This window comes from Agelaius phoeniceus, chromosome 10 (genome assembly GCF_051311805.1).
Source record: "Agelaius phoeniceus isolate bAgePho1 chromosome 10, bAgePho1.hap1, whole genome shotgun sequence".
Classification (NCBI taxonomy): Eukaryota; Metazoa; Chordata; class Aves; order Passeriformes; family Icteridae; genus Agelaius; species Agelaius phoeniceus.
Genome location: NC_135274.1, coordinates 16,067,639 through 16,086,298, shown reverse-complemented (window position 1 = coordinate 16,086,298; position 18,660 = coordinate 16,067,639). Strand labels below are relative to the sequence as shown.

The 18,660-nt window shown below is 47.7% G+C and overlaps 1 protein-coding gene across 1 annotated transcript in view; it reads left to right on the top strand.

The window, feature by feature from the left end:
• Window positions 1-8,589, top strand: part of CCDC50 (coiled-coil domain containing 50) — a 41,907-nt gene extending 33,318 nt beyond the window's left edge. Inside the window, exons 9-11 of the mRNA XM_054639173.2 lie at window positions 433-512; window positions 1,503-1,594; window positions 2,592-8,589. Coding sequence (XP_054495148.2) covers window positions 433-512; window positions 1,503-1,594; window positions 2,592-2,611 — 192 coding nt within the window. The 3' untranslated portion in view covers window positions 2,612-8,589. The remainder of the gene's footprint in view (window positions 1-432; window positions 513-1,502; window positions 1,595-2,591) is intronic.
• Window positions 8,590-18,660: the final 10,071 nt, after the last annotated feature.

Sequence of the window (18,660 nt, the reverse complement as noted above, 5' to 3'; positions counted from 1 at the left end):
GGATAGGAAACAGATTTTATGGTCAGCACTGCTAAGGTGCTAAAGGGGATGTGGTGTTAATCTTGGGGCCAGATGGTGGCAGCTCTGGCGTTTTCAGCCTCCTTCCTGAGTTTCAGTGGTTGCAGGAGCACAGCTGCCTGCAGCTGGTCCTTCCTGCTCAGCCCAGCCTTGTGCACTGTCATTACACCCAGACTGTGTTCAGCCCCAGATTCAGAACTGTCCCTTACTGCTGTCGCAGAAATTGAGTTTGGCTCAGCAGGGCTGGGTTTTTACTGAAAACGAGTCCTGATGCTGCCATTTGCATGTCTGGCTGTAGTTAATTTTATGTGTAAACCAAGCACAAGAGGGCTGTGTGGAATTGTGGCAGTCCCAGTGTCCTGGCTGGTGTCTAGCAGGGCACACAGATGAGCTGATTTCCCTTCTTCCCATCAGCCTGATCCAGGCGAGTCCACGCGCTCAAGGTCAAGAGAAGGGCCCGAAACTCAGCGACACAGAAGTGACAGGCCTTCAAGGTGAGCTTGAACTGGCTGGCAAGAATGGGGAATGCAGTTGGGAAGCTGCTGAGAAGCTGGGTCCTAGGGAGGAGGTGTGGGATGACCAGCCTGACCCACCCTGAAGGGACTCGGTGGAGAGCAGGGCAATGAGGGCACGGAGCTCATGAGGTGTTGGTGACGTGCGTCACTCACTGTGCTCGTGGCACTTGTCCATCTTGGTCCCCATGCCCAGTGCTGACAGGGATTGATGAGCTTGTGCAGTGACATTTGTTAAATGGCAGAGAAACATTGAGAGGGTTAAACAGCCTCTGGGGATGTGAAACCAAATGTCATCTCTGGGCAGGAAGGAGCAATCACCATGCATTTGCACAGCTGCTCCCTTGGTCCTTGCTCCCACTTGAGCCCTGTGCACTGCTCCCACTGCTGCATTTGAGCACCACCCTGCAAGCAAGAGCACTGTGCTTTGGGGTGTCTCATCCCAAACTGGGAACATGCTGTAGCCCAGTGCTGCTTCTGAATCCCTTGATACTCTGGCTCAGTGGTCTTCATGAGGTACTAAACCCTGAAAGTGACCCCAGTGGCTTTGATTTCCATTCCAGAAATAAACCTAGAAATTCTTGTTGAACTTGCAAAAGAAACAACAAATGGAGGTGCAGGTGGAGATTGAGATTGATCATATTAAAATACTCTGGGGGTAAAACTGTGCAAGCAATAACCACTTTAAAATGCTGCCCTGTTGAGTGAAGTTTGCAGTAAATTATTTCCTGATAACTGAAACCATTATGAAATGAAAGAGATCCATGACAAGCAGTACATACTCTGCTTTTCTCACTGCAGAAACAGTAATGGGCTGTGCTCAGAGGAGCTCTTCTGCAGGTGGAAGGTCTGGGCCAGGCAAGGTTTGCATCAAACTGTCAGTAACAGGCCAGACAGCTGAGGTGTTGCTCTTGCTGCACTGTTGTGACTTTGAGTTATTTCCCAACACTCCTTTGACACTGTCCTTGGCAGGTCACAGCCCCTCCTCGATGAACACTCTCGGTATTACACGAGCCAGCCCAGCCCCTTGCGCCACCACCCCAGACCTGAGCACTCTCCTAAAGGTAGGATCTGCCAGGGCTGCCCAGCACTTGGGTTATTGTCAGCTCTTTTCCTCACACAAGGAGCCTGCAGGGAACACAGTGATGATGGAAAGTGATGCAAATAAAGAAGGGGAATTAATGCCCCAGCAGGCAGGTGATGCTGGGCAGTGTTTGGGTTGGACTTGCTGAGCACGTTGCAGGCTGTGAGACTAAAAAACTGAATTGGTTTGCCTGGAATTTGTCAAGGTGCTGTCTGTATGTCTTCTCTGATCTCTTAATGATGAATGACTGTAAATCTAGGTAGCAAATGACAAAGAAATGTCATGAAGACAACATTATGATGGATTTTAGGTGACTCACTATTCTCAAACAATCCAATACAAGACAGAACCTCACCTGTCTGGTGAGCAGATGGGATGATCAGACAGAAATTTGTCCTGAGAGCAGGCTGGTTTTATTCCTGTAGCACCTCAGCACTGCTTTGTTGGTTTGTTTCCTGAAATCACTTGGCACAGAGCAGTGTGGGTAGGGTAGCCCCTGCAGTTGTTTTAAATCTGAATGCCCATTGTCCGAGTTATCTGTAGAAGCCTCTGGGGAAGGAAGGGGGCAGTCTGAGACTAACTCAGTCTCAGATTTCTTCCAACTCTAGTGAAACTTCAATGTGGACGCTTTCCTTTCCAAAATTTAGTTTGGTAAACTTATGTTGTGTCTTCATCAAGAAAGCTGGAAAGTTGATGGCACTTTATAGGGTCTGTTTGCTTTAGTGAGACTGTGCAATGGGGCTGCAGCACCATTCACACCCCAGAAGAAATGCACGTCTGCCTGTCTCATGGATCTGTCCTTCCTTTTGCTGGAGTCATGTAACATATAGCTCCCATTTTGGCCTTTGACTTGACTAGTACCCTAGAAGTCAGACAGACAGACAAGAGGGCAGGCCAGGTAAAATATGACTGCAGGCAGTAATTTTTTCACCAGGATTTAGCCTCACAGACTGTTTCCTTTCTGTTTTGTTTTCTAGGTTCCCGTAGGAAGCAGTAAACTGTGCTAGCCTTTGCTTTGGTACTGACTCTTCTGTAGCAAACATTACTGGAATTGCCAGGCAACTTTCTCCATCCCTGACCTATGGGAGGCCCACCCTCCACTCCCAGGATCATCTCTTTAAGTGTCGTCATGTTAAGGAAAATTGTTTGTTTCAATTTCTTACTCATCTGTGATGACTTCAGCAGTGCAGTATAATCTAGCTGCCACTGAGCTGTGCCAATCAACCAGCTGGCTCAACAGCTCCCTCATACATTCTTTTGAGGCTTTCTTTTTATTTTTAAGTTTGGCTGGAGCTCTGATGAACTGGACAAATTGAGATGCATGTACAATGGAGGAAAATTGAAGAAATGAGTTGGGTTATGGCAGTGCAGCAGAACATCAGAAGTACAAGTCCTTTCTGCATTAGGATAACTTAGCAAAGAGAGCTATAAGAGGAATTGGGTTTCTTCCTGTGTTGGATAGGACAGCTGAGCCAACCTGACAGTCATATGAGCTTGCAGAAAGGAGAGAGCGTTGTCAAACATATACCAGCAAAAGCCAAACCCTGAGACTGGTGAGGCAGAAATAGCCTATGAAACAGAATTTTTAAACTGCTGTATCTAGGGTTTCCAACAATCTGAATAGAGTGTGTATAGGCATTTAGCTCCAGGATATAGGATAGAACAATTAAAAGGAAAGACAATTCCAACTGAAGTTAGACCTTGTGTGCATGACTTAGGATTTGCCAGGGAGTTCAAGAAGCTGTGAATTGTGGTTTGGGAAAACTCATACAAACAGATCTATGTGTCTGAAAGGAGCTCTGTGGTCACCTGCTTTAAGTTTCAGTGTGGAAGAAGCCAAGGAATTTCATTAAAGCCAAGTCAGATCTCATGTAACTCTTAGCTCAGTTGCTGATGCACTTGAGTAGAGTAACTTGTTTCTGAACTTGGATGTGTCTTGTAAACATGGGGCTGATGGAGAGAGGGCCATATGGGCATTGAGCATCAAAATCTACAGTTACAGGCAACCTGAGCCAGACACGGAGTGCTGATCAGTCCACATGATGTCTGTGCTGACTGCTTTTCCTCTGCACTGCTCCATCCAGCACCCCAGGCAAGCTCCAGTCAGGAATAAAAGAATCATTGCTCTCTAGGGCACAGCAGGGTCTGCAGGTTTGTTGTCTGTATATATTTTCCCATGCAGTGATTCCATCCTGGCTTGTTTTCCCTCCACTCTTTGAAAATAATTTTTCTCCTGCACAAAAAAGTAGCCTTTTTCCCTGGCCTCCTCTCATTTAAATTCTTTAGTCATTTTAATTTTTTTTTTGCCATTATTTTTGGGTGTATTTTTAAACTACAAAGCTGAACATCTGGACACTGTCTTGGAGTGTGTTCAGCCAGGGCAGGCTGGTTGTCCATGGGCCAGCCTAGTTCATGGCAGAGGGCTGGGCTGCCTTGCCCCTGCAGCCCACCCTTAGTGCCAGCACCAAGTCTGTCTCACCACCCTCTCTGTTGGCTCTGGCTCTGCAGAGGAGGGGAGACACCTGTGTCTAGGGCAGGAAACTTGTCCTTACCACTGATCTGCCTGGGAAAGGGGCCTTGGCAGCTCTCTGGAGCTTTGTGGGGAGAGAGCACCTCTAGGAAATAGGAAGAGAGCCTGGCTGTCTGCTGTTCCTCTAGTGCACAGTTCAAGCCCCAAGGCAGCTGTAAGGCTTTAACCTTGGCTCTTCTTGGTCAGGATAATTACTGGGCCAGATCTCTGGGAAGACAGGGCAACTCCTTTTTCACATAAATTGCAGGGGCAGGTTTAATACCACATAATAAGATCATGTATTGCCTTGAGCAGTAACTCAAAGACTTGCATCTCCTACTCCCACTGGCCCATTGGCAGCAGTTCAGTACCTGTGAAGAACCACATACCCCCCATGGATCTCTGCTCCAGGGATACCCTAACCAAAAACCTTGCCATGTAGGACTTGGTGTATGGGCAGAATCCTGCTACCTGCATACCCTTGCTTCCACACTGTGGCTCACCTGCCTGCACAGGCTCCTAAGTGACTTGCAAGGTCTTGCTTGCTGCTGCTTCTCAGGAAATATCCTAGTCAGCAGCTAGATTTTACTGTCCTTGCCTTGTTCCCACTTCTCATTCTGTCTCTGTCCATTCAGAAGTGTTCATGTTGTTTAAAAGGATTCAGGAAAAAAACCAACACAGATGCTATTTTTTTCTTTCTTATTTGATAACTTGGCCCAATGTGGCAACCTCATCTACCAAGGTTTTATTTTGTATGGATTTATTTTTGTATTTTATGTAACAGTCAAAATTTCTACTGCTGAAAATGCCATTTTTTCCTGTGGGCTTTTCCCTTCCATTGCCATCAGAGTAATTGTTGTGAAATGGATGTGTGGTGGGTTTGTAAGAATTAATACTTCCTACGAACACCCTAGTCCAGGCACTGCTGCTTGTACCACCTGGTGCACTTGTGAAAACTGGTTGGAGAAAAGTCCTGCCAAATCAGAAAGAGGTTGAGCTTTGTACTGGCTGTGCTTGCAGAAAACTGGTGATTCTCTGTAGAAGGCATGGGGAAATCACCAGCTAGGAATTCAGCCCTCCATGGGCCTCTGTGTCTGGCAGTGATGGACTTTCTTGCACTGCAGTTGGCTGGTGTAGCTTTTGTCTTAACCTTGTCAGAGAAGTCATGAAGAGCCTGAGCCCTCTGGCATTCAAAGAACCTGTTAATTCAGGAGGGATGGTTGGGAGTATCCAGGTTGTTGTTATCAATGGTAATGAGTAGGAATGTGAGGGAAAACTCTGGTAGAATTAGTTTGGAAGCTGGGTATTCTGAAGAACACCTCAGTGCCTCCTCTGTGGAGCTGTAAACTCTCCTTAGTGGCCAGTCAAGCTCTCTGGCCAAGACACCAAGAGACAAGAGCCCAAGAGAAGGATCCCAGGAGCAGTTGCTGCTTTCTTGGATGCCTTTGGGGGGTGCTGAATGCTTTATGGGCTGTTTTGCTCTGTATCCTCCCTTAGTCCTCATCCTTTTTTTTTTTCTGCCTACCATTATTCATTTGCTGTTCCTTGTAAGTGTTTCTCCTGTTTTATTACTCCATAGTCCTTGTGAAAAGGGGGTTCCTAAGGCTTTGCTAGAAAAGGGAGAGAAATGCTGGGAATGGCAGCTGAGGAAAGCAGGTGGTAAATGGGATAAGAACAGAGCAGTTGTTCATCTTATGCATGTTGGGGTCCTCATGCAGCCATGCAGGTTAGAGACCTCCTGAGGCAGAGGTTGCAATGGGACTTGCATCTTTAGTGACAACCTTTGGAAAGGGGTTCCATGGTCCCACTGAAGTCAACAAGAGCTGAGATTATGGATAAACAAAGAGCCACTTTCCTTGGGGCTCAGCAGCCACAGTTCTGCTGAGAGTCAAGAAGAAGATGCAGCTTGTGTAGGTGAGATGCAGAATCAGCACCTTGGACATGTGTTCCGGGAAAGAGGCACAATGAAACTGATCTTCTTAAAAAACACTCAGCAATATTTCTTTTCTATGACAGAAAAATGTCTTAAGTATCTTGGTTTTTTTTACTTGTCTACTCTTGCCAAGTTTCAGTAGCTTTGCCTATGGGTTTGCTCTGGATTTAGTAGCATGTTGGAGCCCTTGCTGGGACCCCTGCCCAGGTTGTTTGGGTCCTGCATCCCTTTCTGACTCTGTGCATTAACAAGGCATCCAGCACCACGTGGAAAATTCACCTCCTTGAAATCCTGGCACTTCCTGACCTTCCTAGCAAGCTCATCTCAGCAGCAAGAGTTCTCACCACCTCCTCACCTCCGTCCAAAGCACAACGGTCTGCAGAAGAGAGGTCGGGTGACCTGGCGGGATCGTGCCTTACACGCAGGGATATTCGATGTCTTCAGCAGGCTGACCTGAGTCACCTTGCTATGAAACACTGTCTTAATGGGGACTGTACAGCTTCCTGCAGCAAGAAGCAGTTCTCATCACAGGGATAGATCCAACAGGTTGATTTCATCTTTTTTTAAAGAACTTCATGGGTTTGAACTTGGTGGGGTGAGGAAATATCAGCTGTTAAGGGATAGATGAATTCTCATCATTGAATTTCTCCTCTTGGGGAAGAAGGATAGAAGTTACAGATGATGCAGTCTGCTTCTCTGTCTATAAAAGGGATCTTGTATGTACAGTATTTTTATATCTCTGCATTCCCATCTATCAGGATTTGAATCAGGATTGATAACATTCTCTACTTGTGGAAAAAAATGGGTTGTTATTTTTACAGTGCTAGAGGTCTGTTTGTTTATTTTGTGCCAAATTACAGCCACTGTTACATTCTAGTGTTTTCATTCAGTTTATTGCTGTTCATCAATGTGTATATTATATATTTTTATTATCAAGGTTTTTATTTTAATTCATATTATCCTTTATGCAAACTAACTGTGGATTGCTAATTTATATATGTATAAAGGGGAGCACTTGGAGACAGTGTGAGGATTCCCCTACTTAGTTTACACTCTTGAAATTGAGCACAGCCAGTACATGAAACTCACTGTTTCCTTCAGAGAGCAATCTCCTGTGTGTTTGCAGGTGGCTCCTGCTGTCCCTCCTGGCAGCACTGGCGCTGCAGGACTGTGTGGGATGCAGCAGGAGCTGGAGCACAGCTCCCAGCACAGCCTGAGGGGTGCCTGAGCTCAGGGCTGCCCTGTGCCAGGCAGGAATGCCCAGCAGGGTGGTGGGGGCTGAGCTTTGCTCTTTAGCTGTCCCCAGCCAGTGCACACTTGGTTTTGCCACACTCTCCCAAGGTGTTCAGGGCTTAGTTTTGCAGTTGCTTTGGGAGGTGGCTATGGTACATATCCCTTGCATGGACACACCATGGGTAGCTTGTCTTCTTTTTGTTGCAGAGGACAGGCACAAACGTGCAGAGATCCCAGTTTGCTGCAGTCCAGCCCATTTGTGGCTGTGCAGCCCTGCTGGGGAGGGACTGGCTGTGCTGCACACAGGTGCCACTTAGACTGCCCTGCCCAGGACAGACGGTGGGACATGGGTTTCATGTTCAGGAGCTGCCCAAGCCTCAGTTTCTGGACTGGAGGTACTATCAGCCACCTCCTCCCCATCAGTAGCACAGGGCAAGGCTTAGCTGGGCAGTTTGGGCTCTTCAGGAGAGTCCCAGAGAGGACAGTGGCACACACAAATGAGTATTTTCTACTTCATGGGAAACAAGTTCCACTGTATCAGTGTTCACTCTAAGTAGACTCCATGGTCTGTCTCCAGCTGCATCTGTGCACTGCAATATAGTTAATTGCCTCAGATAAATAACTGCAGTTGTCTCATTTAGCTCTTCAGGGTAAACTTTCAGCCTGTTGAATCTAAATATTAGCCATGCAATGAGGTGGATTAGTCAGAAGGCTTAAATTCCTCAGAGCTGCAAGTGTATCCTGCATTGTAACAGCTAATCCTTAAATATGAATTGCACACTGACAATAATCTGTCTATGCAAGCCTATTCTTGGTTTTATTTTGACTGTTCACTCTATAATTTACCAGGTTTGGCATAGAACTTCTGAATGACATTTAACCAAAGTATCATGTCTGTGTGTGTGTGTGTATAGCATGTTTTGCTTCATACTCCTGAATTGTCATAGAATGTAAAGGGAACATTGCCTTGCCCCACTTTGTTCAATAAATTGCTGTATTTTGTTATTCACCAATTCCTTCTGTCCCTCCGTGTGCTTTTCTGGAAACCTGAGTGGGTTACACAGAAGCAGGGGAAAATAAGACTTTGTTCCACCCTTTGTTCCTGAAACCTAGCTGCTTCTACCAACAATATGTTCTTCCACTGTAATAGATGTAGCAAACAAACAAATTTGTATTTAATTTGATTATTTTGTTGACAGACAGATGGAAAAAAGGCTATGTAATATCTTGGAAAAGATCTGGACTGTTTCATTTCCTGAGACTGTGATACTGAAAAATAAAGCAGTATGATTATTTGCAAGGATAGGATGCTCTTCCTTATTTCATTAACATAACTTTTGAGTTTGATAAAAGCCTGCTTGAAGATGCCCTCAAGCAACACATACCTTCAGTGGTGGGACAGAATGTAAGAAGGAAGAATGGCAAATGCCCTGGGACTCACTGCTGTCTTCAAAGGCATCAGCTGAGGATGCAGCCACATGAAGCTCAAATGTGAGCAGACCTGATCCCACAAACTCAGTTTGTGACTGAGCATTCTGAAATAGAGAGGTTGTCACACAATACAAATTCTGGATCTTGCATCTGGACTGTAAACCATTTCTTAAATGCTTATTTACTCGTTTCTGTCTGCGTGCCAAGAATAAGCATTGCACAGGGGAGCAGAGAGCCCTTTGGCACCCCAGCACAGGGTGCACCAGGCTTTCCCTCTGTGAGCCAGGGCCTTGGGCTGCACAAGTGAGTGCTCTGACTCCAACAGAGTTCATTTTTGGGCTGGATCTGTGTCACAGCACCACCCCAGTGCTTCCTCGATGCCATCTTTACCTTTCACCAGCTGCATCTCAGAGTCCCTTGGGTATTATCAGTGAGTGGAAATAGGAGTCAGCAAAACACACATGGCTGGCAGGGGAAGAGCCTGGTTGTAAAAACAAGGCTCTTGGGAGTGCCAAGAGCTCTGCCAACTTCCAACCTATTGCAGCCTCTTGTCTGCAGTGACTGGGTCAGCCTGTTTTCTCTGAAAGGCTTCTTTCATGGAGCCTTGGCACTTGTTGAAGCACTAGGCTGTGGTGGGAGCAGGGCCAGCTGGAGCCCTGAGAAACATCTTCCACCTGGTGCAATGATGTGCACATGGAACTGGGTGTGGGGACCACAAAAAGAGCACTGAAGAGCCCCTGGGGACTTTTTTCTGTACCAGAAAACTTTGGTTTCTGAGTTTCCGAGTTGCGTGCAGCTCCCAGGCTGTGGGTGTACCATGGTGGGTGGATCCAGTGTGCCACTGGTGATGGATCAAGGCTTCCCATGTATCCTCCATCTGTGAAAAAAGCCAGTGGAGATTGCTAAAAGGCAGCATTGCTGGGTTCCCAGCAGCCTGCCTGCCCCTTTGGCTGCTTCACACTGCCCTGCAGGGTGGCAGCTGCAGTCTCCTGCCTGTGTGCATGTCCAGGTCCTCATCTCCCACCCAGCTCCATGCTGGTAGGGGTTTCCTACCTGGAACCCGTGCTCCTTTTGTTCAGAAGGCAAATCACAGCTGCAGAGACCCAGAACCCAAGCCAGGTGAGGTATCTGAGGCACAAATCACTTGCTGTAGTACACATGGTAGGTGTGCACCATTCCCAGTTCATTTTGCAGAGACCTGGTGTGTTACAATGTGGGTGGAGGTGAACATCCCCTCTGCCATGTGAAACCCTGGTTTATTCCTGAAACTATTCCTTCTCAATTTCAGTATTGAGCAAAGCTAGCCCCTAACATTCTTTGCACCATCCTGCTAGCACACAGTGATAGCTCCTGGCAGCAGTCAGTTATCTCAGCACTGAGGGACACGTGTCCATCACTGATTTCTTCTTTTAGAAACAGTGATCCTTGAACAGTGCCCTGAGTCGATCCTGAATCACTCTGGCCAGAATTCCTGTCACTGTTAATGGCAAAAATTAGATTCACTAAATGAGACCTGGGATCAGGCTGCAAACCAAGTTTAAAACAAGCACAGAACTTGTGTCTGGCAGCTGGGTATTTGTTGAATGTCAGTGCTTCCCTGACCCCAGAGAGCCCCAGACAAGCACCCAAGCAGCTCTGCCAAAACCTGCTCCTGTTTCATGTTGTTGCTGGTGAGTGGCAGCTCTGAGTACTGACACCAGTTTGCACAAAGTCTCCTTTCCCCTGGCACTGCTTTTGCTTAGTAATAGCTCCCACCCTGCCCTTTCCCCCCAGCCATATCCTAACTCCAGGGACTCACCTTGTGGCCATCTGAGGCCAGCCCAGGCCCAGCCCCTGGCTGGCACTGAGGGCTCCAGGCCATGCCACACATGATTCCTATTGATGTGTCTGCAGTGTCATGCCACAGCACAGGCTTTTCCTGGCTATTTTAGACTTGAATGGTTTCTCATTTTACTGCAAACATGGTTGACATATGCAGGGTTTAATTGTGAGCCAGAGGCACCTGTGTGTGTCTCACTGCTGGGGCTCATACCCAGGTGAGTAGAAGTGCACCAGCATCCCCTTCCCTGGGCTGAGCTTGGAGCTGGGACAGCTTGTGACCCAAGAGTGCTCTACAGTGCTGCCTTCCTCCCCTCTTCATCCTCCCCAGGTGCAGACAGTGCCAGAGAGTGATGACATGGCCATGGATGTGCATGACACCAGAGGGGGCTTGGGGACTGTGAGCTTTGTCCCAGCCAAACTGCAAAGAAGCTTTAGCAGGTGCTGGTACAGCAGCAGGAGGTTCACTAAGGGGAGGTGTTTGGGGAGAGCATGAGATGTACACAAGGTTTATTCCCACCACTGGCACTGGCTGCCAGTTACTGGCCACACAGCACATTATCCCAAAAGGTTCTGCTCAGCCTGCCAAGGGACACATAAACATCACCCAAGCCCCTCAGTTGTGCATTTTTATTTAATTGCTAATTGCTCACAACTGATGAAACACTGAAGGCCAGCCTGAAGGTGCCTGTTAATGTCCAGGAACATCCCTCCCATCAGGCAGGTCTGGAGGAAGGGGCTCCTTGCAGTGCCCTCTCCTCCAAAGGCAAAGGGAGGCACCAAAACAAGGGTTTCCAAGTGACTTTTCCAGGCTGCCAGCAAACCTAGACACACTGTCCTACTGGAAAGGTCCCCAGCCTCAGGCTGTGAGTCCTGTGCACAGACAGGACTGCCACTGTTGCCACAGGGAACCTGCAAGAGTCAGTGCAGAGCATCCCACAGGGGGAGAGGGATGCATTGCTCCACACCTGAGGCAGAGAGGAGCATCCCACAGGAGGAGAGGGATGCATTGCTGCAGGGAGGACCCACAGCTGCTCCAGGGTGGCCCTGACTGCAGATCCGGCAGCAGCTGTGTCCTGTTAGCATCCCCAGGGGATAACAGGGACCAGGAGCAGCAGGGTGGGTCTCTGGGGTGGGCAGGTCTCTGTCTGCTAAGGAGAACTGGACTGGCCTAACAGCAGCAGAAAGCCAGGTTCTGCAGGTGCCTGCTCCTCTGGGAAGCTAGGCCAGCTCTCCTGATGCCAGGAGTTAACCCAGCTGTGCAAAGGTGCACGTCAATGCCAGCTTGTCTCATCCACAAGGATGCTGGAGCAGCCAGCCAAAGCTGACCCCCCTGGCCCTGCTGTTTTCTGCTTTCAGCTGTGGAAATAGCAGAGCCCCTGTGGGCCCAGGCTGGCTCCTGTTGGAAGCAGGTAAGCCAAGAAGGGGTGGTTTGCTTTGCTGTGGGACACAGTGGTGGCTGGGTTTGGGAAGGTGTCTGCTTGAGGTCAGGATGTCCTGCTTGACAGGACCCCAGCACCAGCTGTCATGTAGAAGTCACTTTGTGCTCAGCTGAAAACTTTTGTTTCTCTATATATTCTCATAATTTCATGCAGTTCAGCTGTGCAAATAGAGCACATGTTCCCTGGGAGAGGAGGAGAGAAAGTCCCCAGGACCAAGGGAAAATGTCACCATATGGATGGCCAAACCCTGTGATCCAGTCCAGCCCACCTGAATTTTGAACAGAAAACACTCAAAATGAGCTACTAAACCTAAAAATTAGAGTGATGGCAATTCTTGCAGAAATAAAACAACAACAAATTTATGTATATGGTCACCATTTTAGTGGGTTACTGGACTATTTATAAAGGTAGTACAAAGCCAGGCAAGAAGATGGAGGCCTTATTCCTTAAATTGAATTCCTTGGTCCCACAGAGCCCAGACTGAAGTCAGTGCTGATCACCTCGAGGTGTGCAGAGCATTGCTCTGTGCAGGTTTGGAGTCAGTCCCAAAGTGGGAGCTGTGTGAGCAGAGCTCAGGGCTGCAGCATTCCAACCCAGCCTGGCAGCAACACAAACATTCCAATATTGTGTGGCAAAAAAAAGCAATTTTCCCTTCAGATAAAACTCCACCAGAGTTCACACTGATACCTCTGCACTCCCAAACTCCCATGGAAATGCTTTGATACCTCTACCCCACACTTACTGGGTGTATTAACAACCTTGGCGTTTCTCACATGAGTGAACTTTACTCAGTTTTAGTGCCAGCCTTGGTGTGCAGTCCATTTTTTCCTGGTGAGATTTTTTTTCTCCCAAATATCCTTAAAAAGGGATATTTGTCAATTTTATCCAGCTCTCCCTTGAGAAATTAAGAGCTAATTAAAAATAAAGGCTTGAAAATTAACTTAGGTTAATAAATATAAAATTTAACAGGTTTTTTGGGGAAAAAACAAACAAAAAAAAAAGAGTCAGGAAGGCAGAAAAATGCTTTATTCTGCTTTTAAGCGATTATTTTTACCCAGGATGCTCCAGTAGCATCCAGTTCTATCCCAGGGCTCTCTCTAGTGGCCAGAAAGGAAAGGCTGGGCAGGAACTCGGCAGAGGCGGCGCCGCACCTGAACCCAGGGACAGGCACCTGAACCCAGGGACAGGCACCTGTTTGTGGGTTTAGGGACAGGCACCTGTTTGTGGGTCTGGGGACAGGCACCTGCAGCCAGGGACACACACCTGCAGCCAGGGACAGGCACCTGTTTGTGGGTCTGGGGACACACACCTGCAGCCAGGGACAGGCACCTGTTTGTGCGTTTAGGGACAGGCACCTGAACCCAGGGACAGGCACCTGTTTGTGGGTTTAGGGACACACACCTGCAGCCAGGGACAGGCACCTGTTTGTGGGTTTAGGGACAGGGACAGGCACCTGTTTGTGGGTTTAGGTACAGGCACCTGTTTGTGGGTTTAGGGACAGGCACCCTCGTGCGCACCCAGGGGCTGGGATTTCGGGTGCTGGCAGCCCCAGCAGATGGATCTGTGCTCCCCCACAGGCTCCCCTCTCATGGATGTGCCTCCTAATGGGGCCAGAGGGACACAGGGAAATGCAGCCCACACTTGTGGGGTGTGCAGAGAGAGGAATAAACCCAGAACAGACAGGTTGATGGTGCTTTAGTCCTGTGAATTCCCCAGGGTAAAAATAAAGTGCAGGGGGGTTGTGTTGGATTTGAACCCCCCAGAAGGGGAACATGCTGGGCTGAGCATCCCTTGAGCAGCTGGATGGGGCAGCTGTCCCCTCCAGGGCTGCTCACAGACAGAGCTCAGTTTGGGCAGTCACTCTGCCTTTCCACACCCTGCAGCTGGGAACTGACAGCAGAGAGGGCTCCTCCTCTAGGCTGACCAGCCTTCAGTCTTTGGAGTCCTTGTTCCTTTATATTTGTTTTACATTTATCATTTGGCAGCATGGGTGGTAGCAGCCATTGGCACCTAAAGTATTGAGAGCTTGCAGGGTAGTATTTGGGCAATTTTCTTATTTGCAGTATTGAACACCTTCTGTTTATTTCATTACAGAAACTGTGCAGGAAAATGTGGATTTTAGTATTGTTGAATATGTGGCAAAGCCAAACACCCAAAAACTTTTTAAAAGTTAGCAGAATTGAAGTAATAGAAGCCCCTTTGCCAGCACACAGTGTAATCCAGGGAAGATCAGGGGCAGAACTTTTCCCTGGGCTCCTGCCTCAGGCCCAGGGCAAGCTCACAGTGGGATGAGCTGGGAGTAGAGATGCCATGAACTCAGACTTGGGGGGGCAGCCACAGGAATGCTGCTCCCCAGCAATACAACACATCAGCTACTAGGACATTATGGGAAAAAAAAAGAAAATTTGACAAGTTTTAAAGCATTACATGGAGTCAAAAGTCCCCAAAGAACAGGGAGTTCTGCTTGACAAATAACACAACCACTCTCACCCAGCTCCAGCTGGGAGCCAGTCTCCACCAGTGACTCCTCCCTTTTGTCACCAGCCCTTCCCAGCTTGCTCTCCTGGGAATAGGCTTTTTCACACTTGGAAAGACTCTGTCCCATCCTTCTGATGGATTTAAGCTTTTCTCTCCTTTTGTTGTGAAGTGTTTTGGTTTGTTCTTCAGAGGATTCAAAATTGACTCTTACATGCTAAAATTAATTCCCTAGCTTACCTCCCCCATGTTTGTTGTAACTTTTTGGTGTGAAATTCTTCAGCCTGTGGTTCAAAGGCAGTAAAAGGTTTTCTTGGACTTGCAGTGTTTTCTGTTTTGAAGACTCTTATCAAACTGTGGTGTGAATCCCAGAGAAACCTGTGGCTGCAGCTGTGAAGCATGCAGTGACTCTTGGATGTGTGGCACCTCTGTAGGGCTGTACTGGGTCCCCATGTGCCAAGCACCCTGTCTGAGAACCTGGCCTGGCAGGGGACAGGAGTGGCTGTCCTGCAGTGCAGGAGGGTCATGGGCTGGGACATGGCTGCTGTAGTAACCTCCTAGTAAGGATTTTAAATGTCTTCCTGAGCTACCATAACCTGTGGAAGAGAGATCTTCTGTGGCAAAACCATCACTTAGTGCTGTGAACGACAGGAAAAAGCTCTGAAGGAAACCTGTTCCTTACTCACCCATTCCCTTTTTGCTGAGCATGGAGGCAGGAAAGGCATCACTGGGAAATTCCCTTCACAATACCCATCCCACTGTGCTGGTGCTGTACAAACCTGAACAGCAAAGCAATCCTTTCCTCAAATTGCTTGAGGTGCACATGTAAGGGAGAGGAAATCTAGCTGTAGAATAGCATCTTAATAACCCCAGGTTTTTCTTCTGTTCTGATTTTGTTTGCTGTCTTTAATGGCTCTTCAGGAGCACAGCTGTATCTATGTGCCAGACTGTATCTATGTGTGGACTTAGGCACATCACTGTTCCTGCATCTAGATTCCTACATGTAGGCCTTCTTTAGCTTTTTTTGTGTGTCAGTTTTTATCCTGTACAGCTTAATTGGGTTCTGTGTTACTGAAAGCTGCTTACTACTTAAAGAGCATTGGAGAGTTGCACTGAAATATTTATGTCCAGTGCATTACTTCATTAAGGAAATGATCTAAAATGAATGGAGATTGAATTATGCCCAAAATGCCTATAAAACTGGATGCTGACTGATTATTTAATGGTTCTCCTGATATGTGATGCATTAGAGGTCTCTGTTGCCTTTAATTTTTCATGGGCTGAGCTCAGGCTTGCAGCAACCCCAGACTACTGGTAAATGGCATTTCCTTGTAACTAAGCATCTTGCTCCTTTTTTTTTTCTTTTTCTTGACATAAATGGTGTTTTCATGATATATGAATTGAAGCATCAGAGAATGCTTTGTGCCTGAGAATGTATTTGGGGTCACTGAAGGGATTTTGGGGTCACTGAAGGGATTACTCCTGTTTTGGTGCTCGGAAGCCAACCTGGAAATCCTGCAGCAGCCCAGGAGAGTCCTTGTGATGGTTTTGCCTTCAACCATTTGGAGTTAACTGTCTCAAAAGTACACTGGCTGTGGTAAGAAAAAGGTTCTGTGGTTAAAAGTGAAAGAGCTTAAGCTGGTGCTAATAATTCAGAAGCACATTTGGACAGCAGGGAACTTTTACCAAACCTTCGTTTTCAGGGCTTATAGAAAGCTCAATTTGGTCTTAATAGAGAATGAGCTCTTCCAGCTGTGATCGGGTAATGCAAGCAGCAATGCAAATGTTGCAGGATGCAAAGGAACACTGTTACAGGTCTTGCAGACACTGCTGTCCTCACTTGGAAGCATATTGCACATTCCATTCTCCTCCTGAGTCCTGCTCCTGTGTGTTTCATTCCTCAGGATAATCATGGTGTGCTCCAGCCTGGGTGGGCTGGGCAGGGCTCACAGTGAATCTGGGGACAGCAGAGCCTGCAACAGTGAGTGGGACTGGCAGGGCTGCCTTGTTTATAACTTCTGCAGCACCATTCCTGCTTCTCAGCGCCTGCAGGACCAGCCTGGACAAGCTGAGTTCTTCAGGACCTGTGCAGTGCCTGTTTCAACACCTAGGAGGGATTTATTCACCCACAGACAGTGTTGGCCTGGCCTTCTGCAGGGCAGGAGTCCTTTGAACCTTCACTTGCACAAAGGAAAATGTCCAGGATTTAACAAAAATGCCTTTTTATAACAGAAATTTCAGCTCTGTTTCCCTTTTGGCCTGTGCCTTAATCTGTCTCATGCACGAGGGAAATCCAATCCTTGCAGAGTTAATTTTATTAACTGATGCTTATTGGATTATCTTTGAAATCAAATAAGCTTTAGCTGGGTAAGCTGGCAATAAAGAACATGCAGGGACTTAAAGGCAATTCAATTCATTAGTATCCCTCTGCTAGTAAAAAGTAGCTCCTGAAGAGCCCAGTTTCCTGAAACACTGGGGATTCATTCCTCCACAGGAAGGACAGTAGTAGCAGAAAATGGGACATCTGGGGCCATCTTCCATTGAGTGGAAGTGCAGTGTTGGCAAGGTTGAGGGTACCAGTGAGAGGAGCCTGGTGCCAAGGAAGGTGTGTGAAACACCTTGCCAACAGCAAACCTCTCCTGGGGAACTCTGGGGGCTCAGAAGCATGGCTGAGGAGGTCAGGGTGCTGATACACTTTGGACTATTGCTCAGGAATGTGTGTGGGTGTGCCTGGCTCAGGCTGACATTGGCTCCCATGGCTCCAGGAGATCCATACATGCTCCAGGCAGTGCCCTCTGCATCAGCCCAGCAGCATTCTGCAGCCAGAAGGGGTGGCTGGCCAGCTGAAGAGCTGGGGTTTCTGCTGCCTGCACTCTGAGATGCAAAGCCATGTCTCCACTGGGCCAGGAGAGTGTGCTGGCTACACAGGATTGCTCTGCTCACACTCGGCTCTCCAGGCCCTGCTGCTCAGCATCTGCTGCTTTTGGATGAGCTGAGCTCCCAGGCCAAGGGAAGTGGTGCAAGGGGGAGCCTTGGTGTCCCTTGGGACAAAGAGAGCCCTGGCCCTGTCTCTGCAGTGATCCAGGCATTGACAGAGTCACTGGATTAAATCCTGGCATGTCCAGGCTGTAGGAGCCAAGCTCAGCACTGCCTGGATGGGGAGTCCTGGGGCAGCCTCACCTTCAGCACATGGGTGGGGTTAATCAGGATTACTGTGGAGTGGGCCATGGGGGAAAAGGCCACAAATGCAAAGGAAGAAATTACAATTTTTATTGTAATTTTTTTTTTCTAAAAGAAACTGGGGGGTTTGCTTTGCCTTCCTGGGAAAAAGGGAATATCTCTTTTAAAATACTCCCTGTCTCACAATGCAATGAAAACCCAAAGCAAATCTTCTGACTCCTGACAGCAGGAGGTTTTTAACACAGTAAATAAACCAACATGTTTTCTCAAAGTCAAAAAAAGGACCTGTGGTTTGTGACAAAAGTTATTAATAAGAAGTGCTCTCTTGGGCAGTCAGTTCAGAGGCTGCCTCATCAGACAGTTATTACCAGCCCAGCACCACCACTCCTGAGACAACTGAAATGTAGCCTCCTGACAAAAAATTGATTTTGAAGATTAATTGTCCCCTATAGCACAGTTTTAGAGCAATCTGAAGCACAGGGAGGACAATTGTCCTTTGGGTTTAATAGAGCTGTCTGTTTGACATGCACAGGGCTGGAGCAGCTCTGTGCAGTTCTGTCCTGACTTACAGAGAACAGGGGCAGTTTCAGAGAGGTGCCACTGCCAGAAGAGGGAACAGCCATGGGTGATGCCCATCCCAGCTGCACTCCTGGAACCCGTGCTGAGCTGAGGGAAATGGCAAACAAACTTTGCATTTCAAATTGGAATTTCCTCGTGCAGCTCAGACTGCAGCAACGTCAGTTCCTACAGACTGCACAGCTTTTAAACCTGAATTGGAAAGACAAATCCAGCTGGGAAGAGTTGATCTGGATGTTATTTTCAAGCATGTATGAAAGGGCACTGCTGGGAGCCCTGGTCTCTCCAGAGAGGACATCTAAAGTGCAGTAAAACCAGCTTTGCTCTGTCAAACACAGTTATTGTCTAGCTATAGAAGGAGGAACTCTCCTCTGTGGAAATGCTTTTGGGATATACCTTCTTCCTTGCCTGGCTTCCTGTGGTTTGAGCTGAAACTCTGCCAGTGCTCC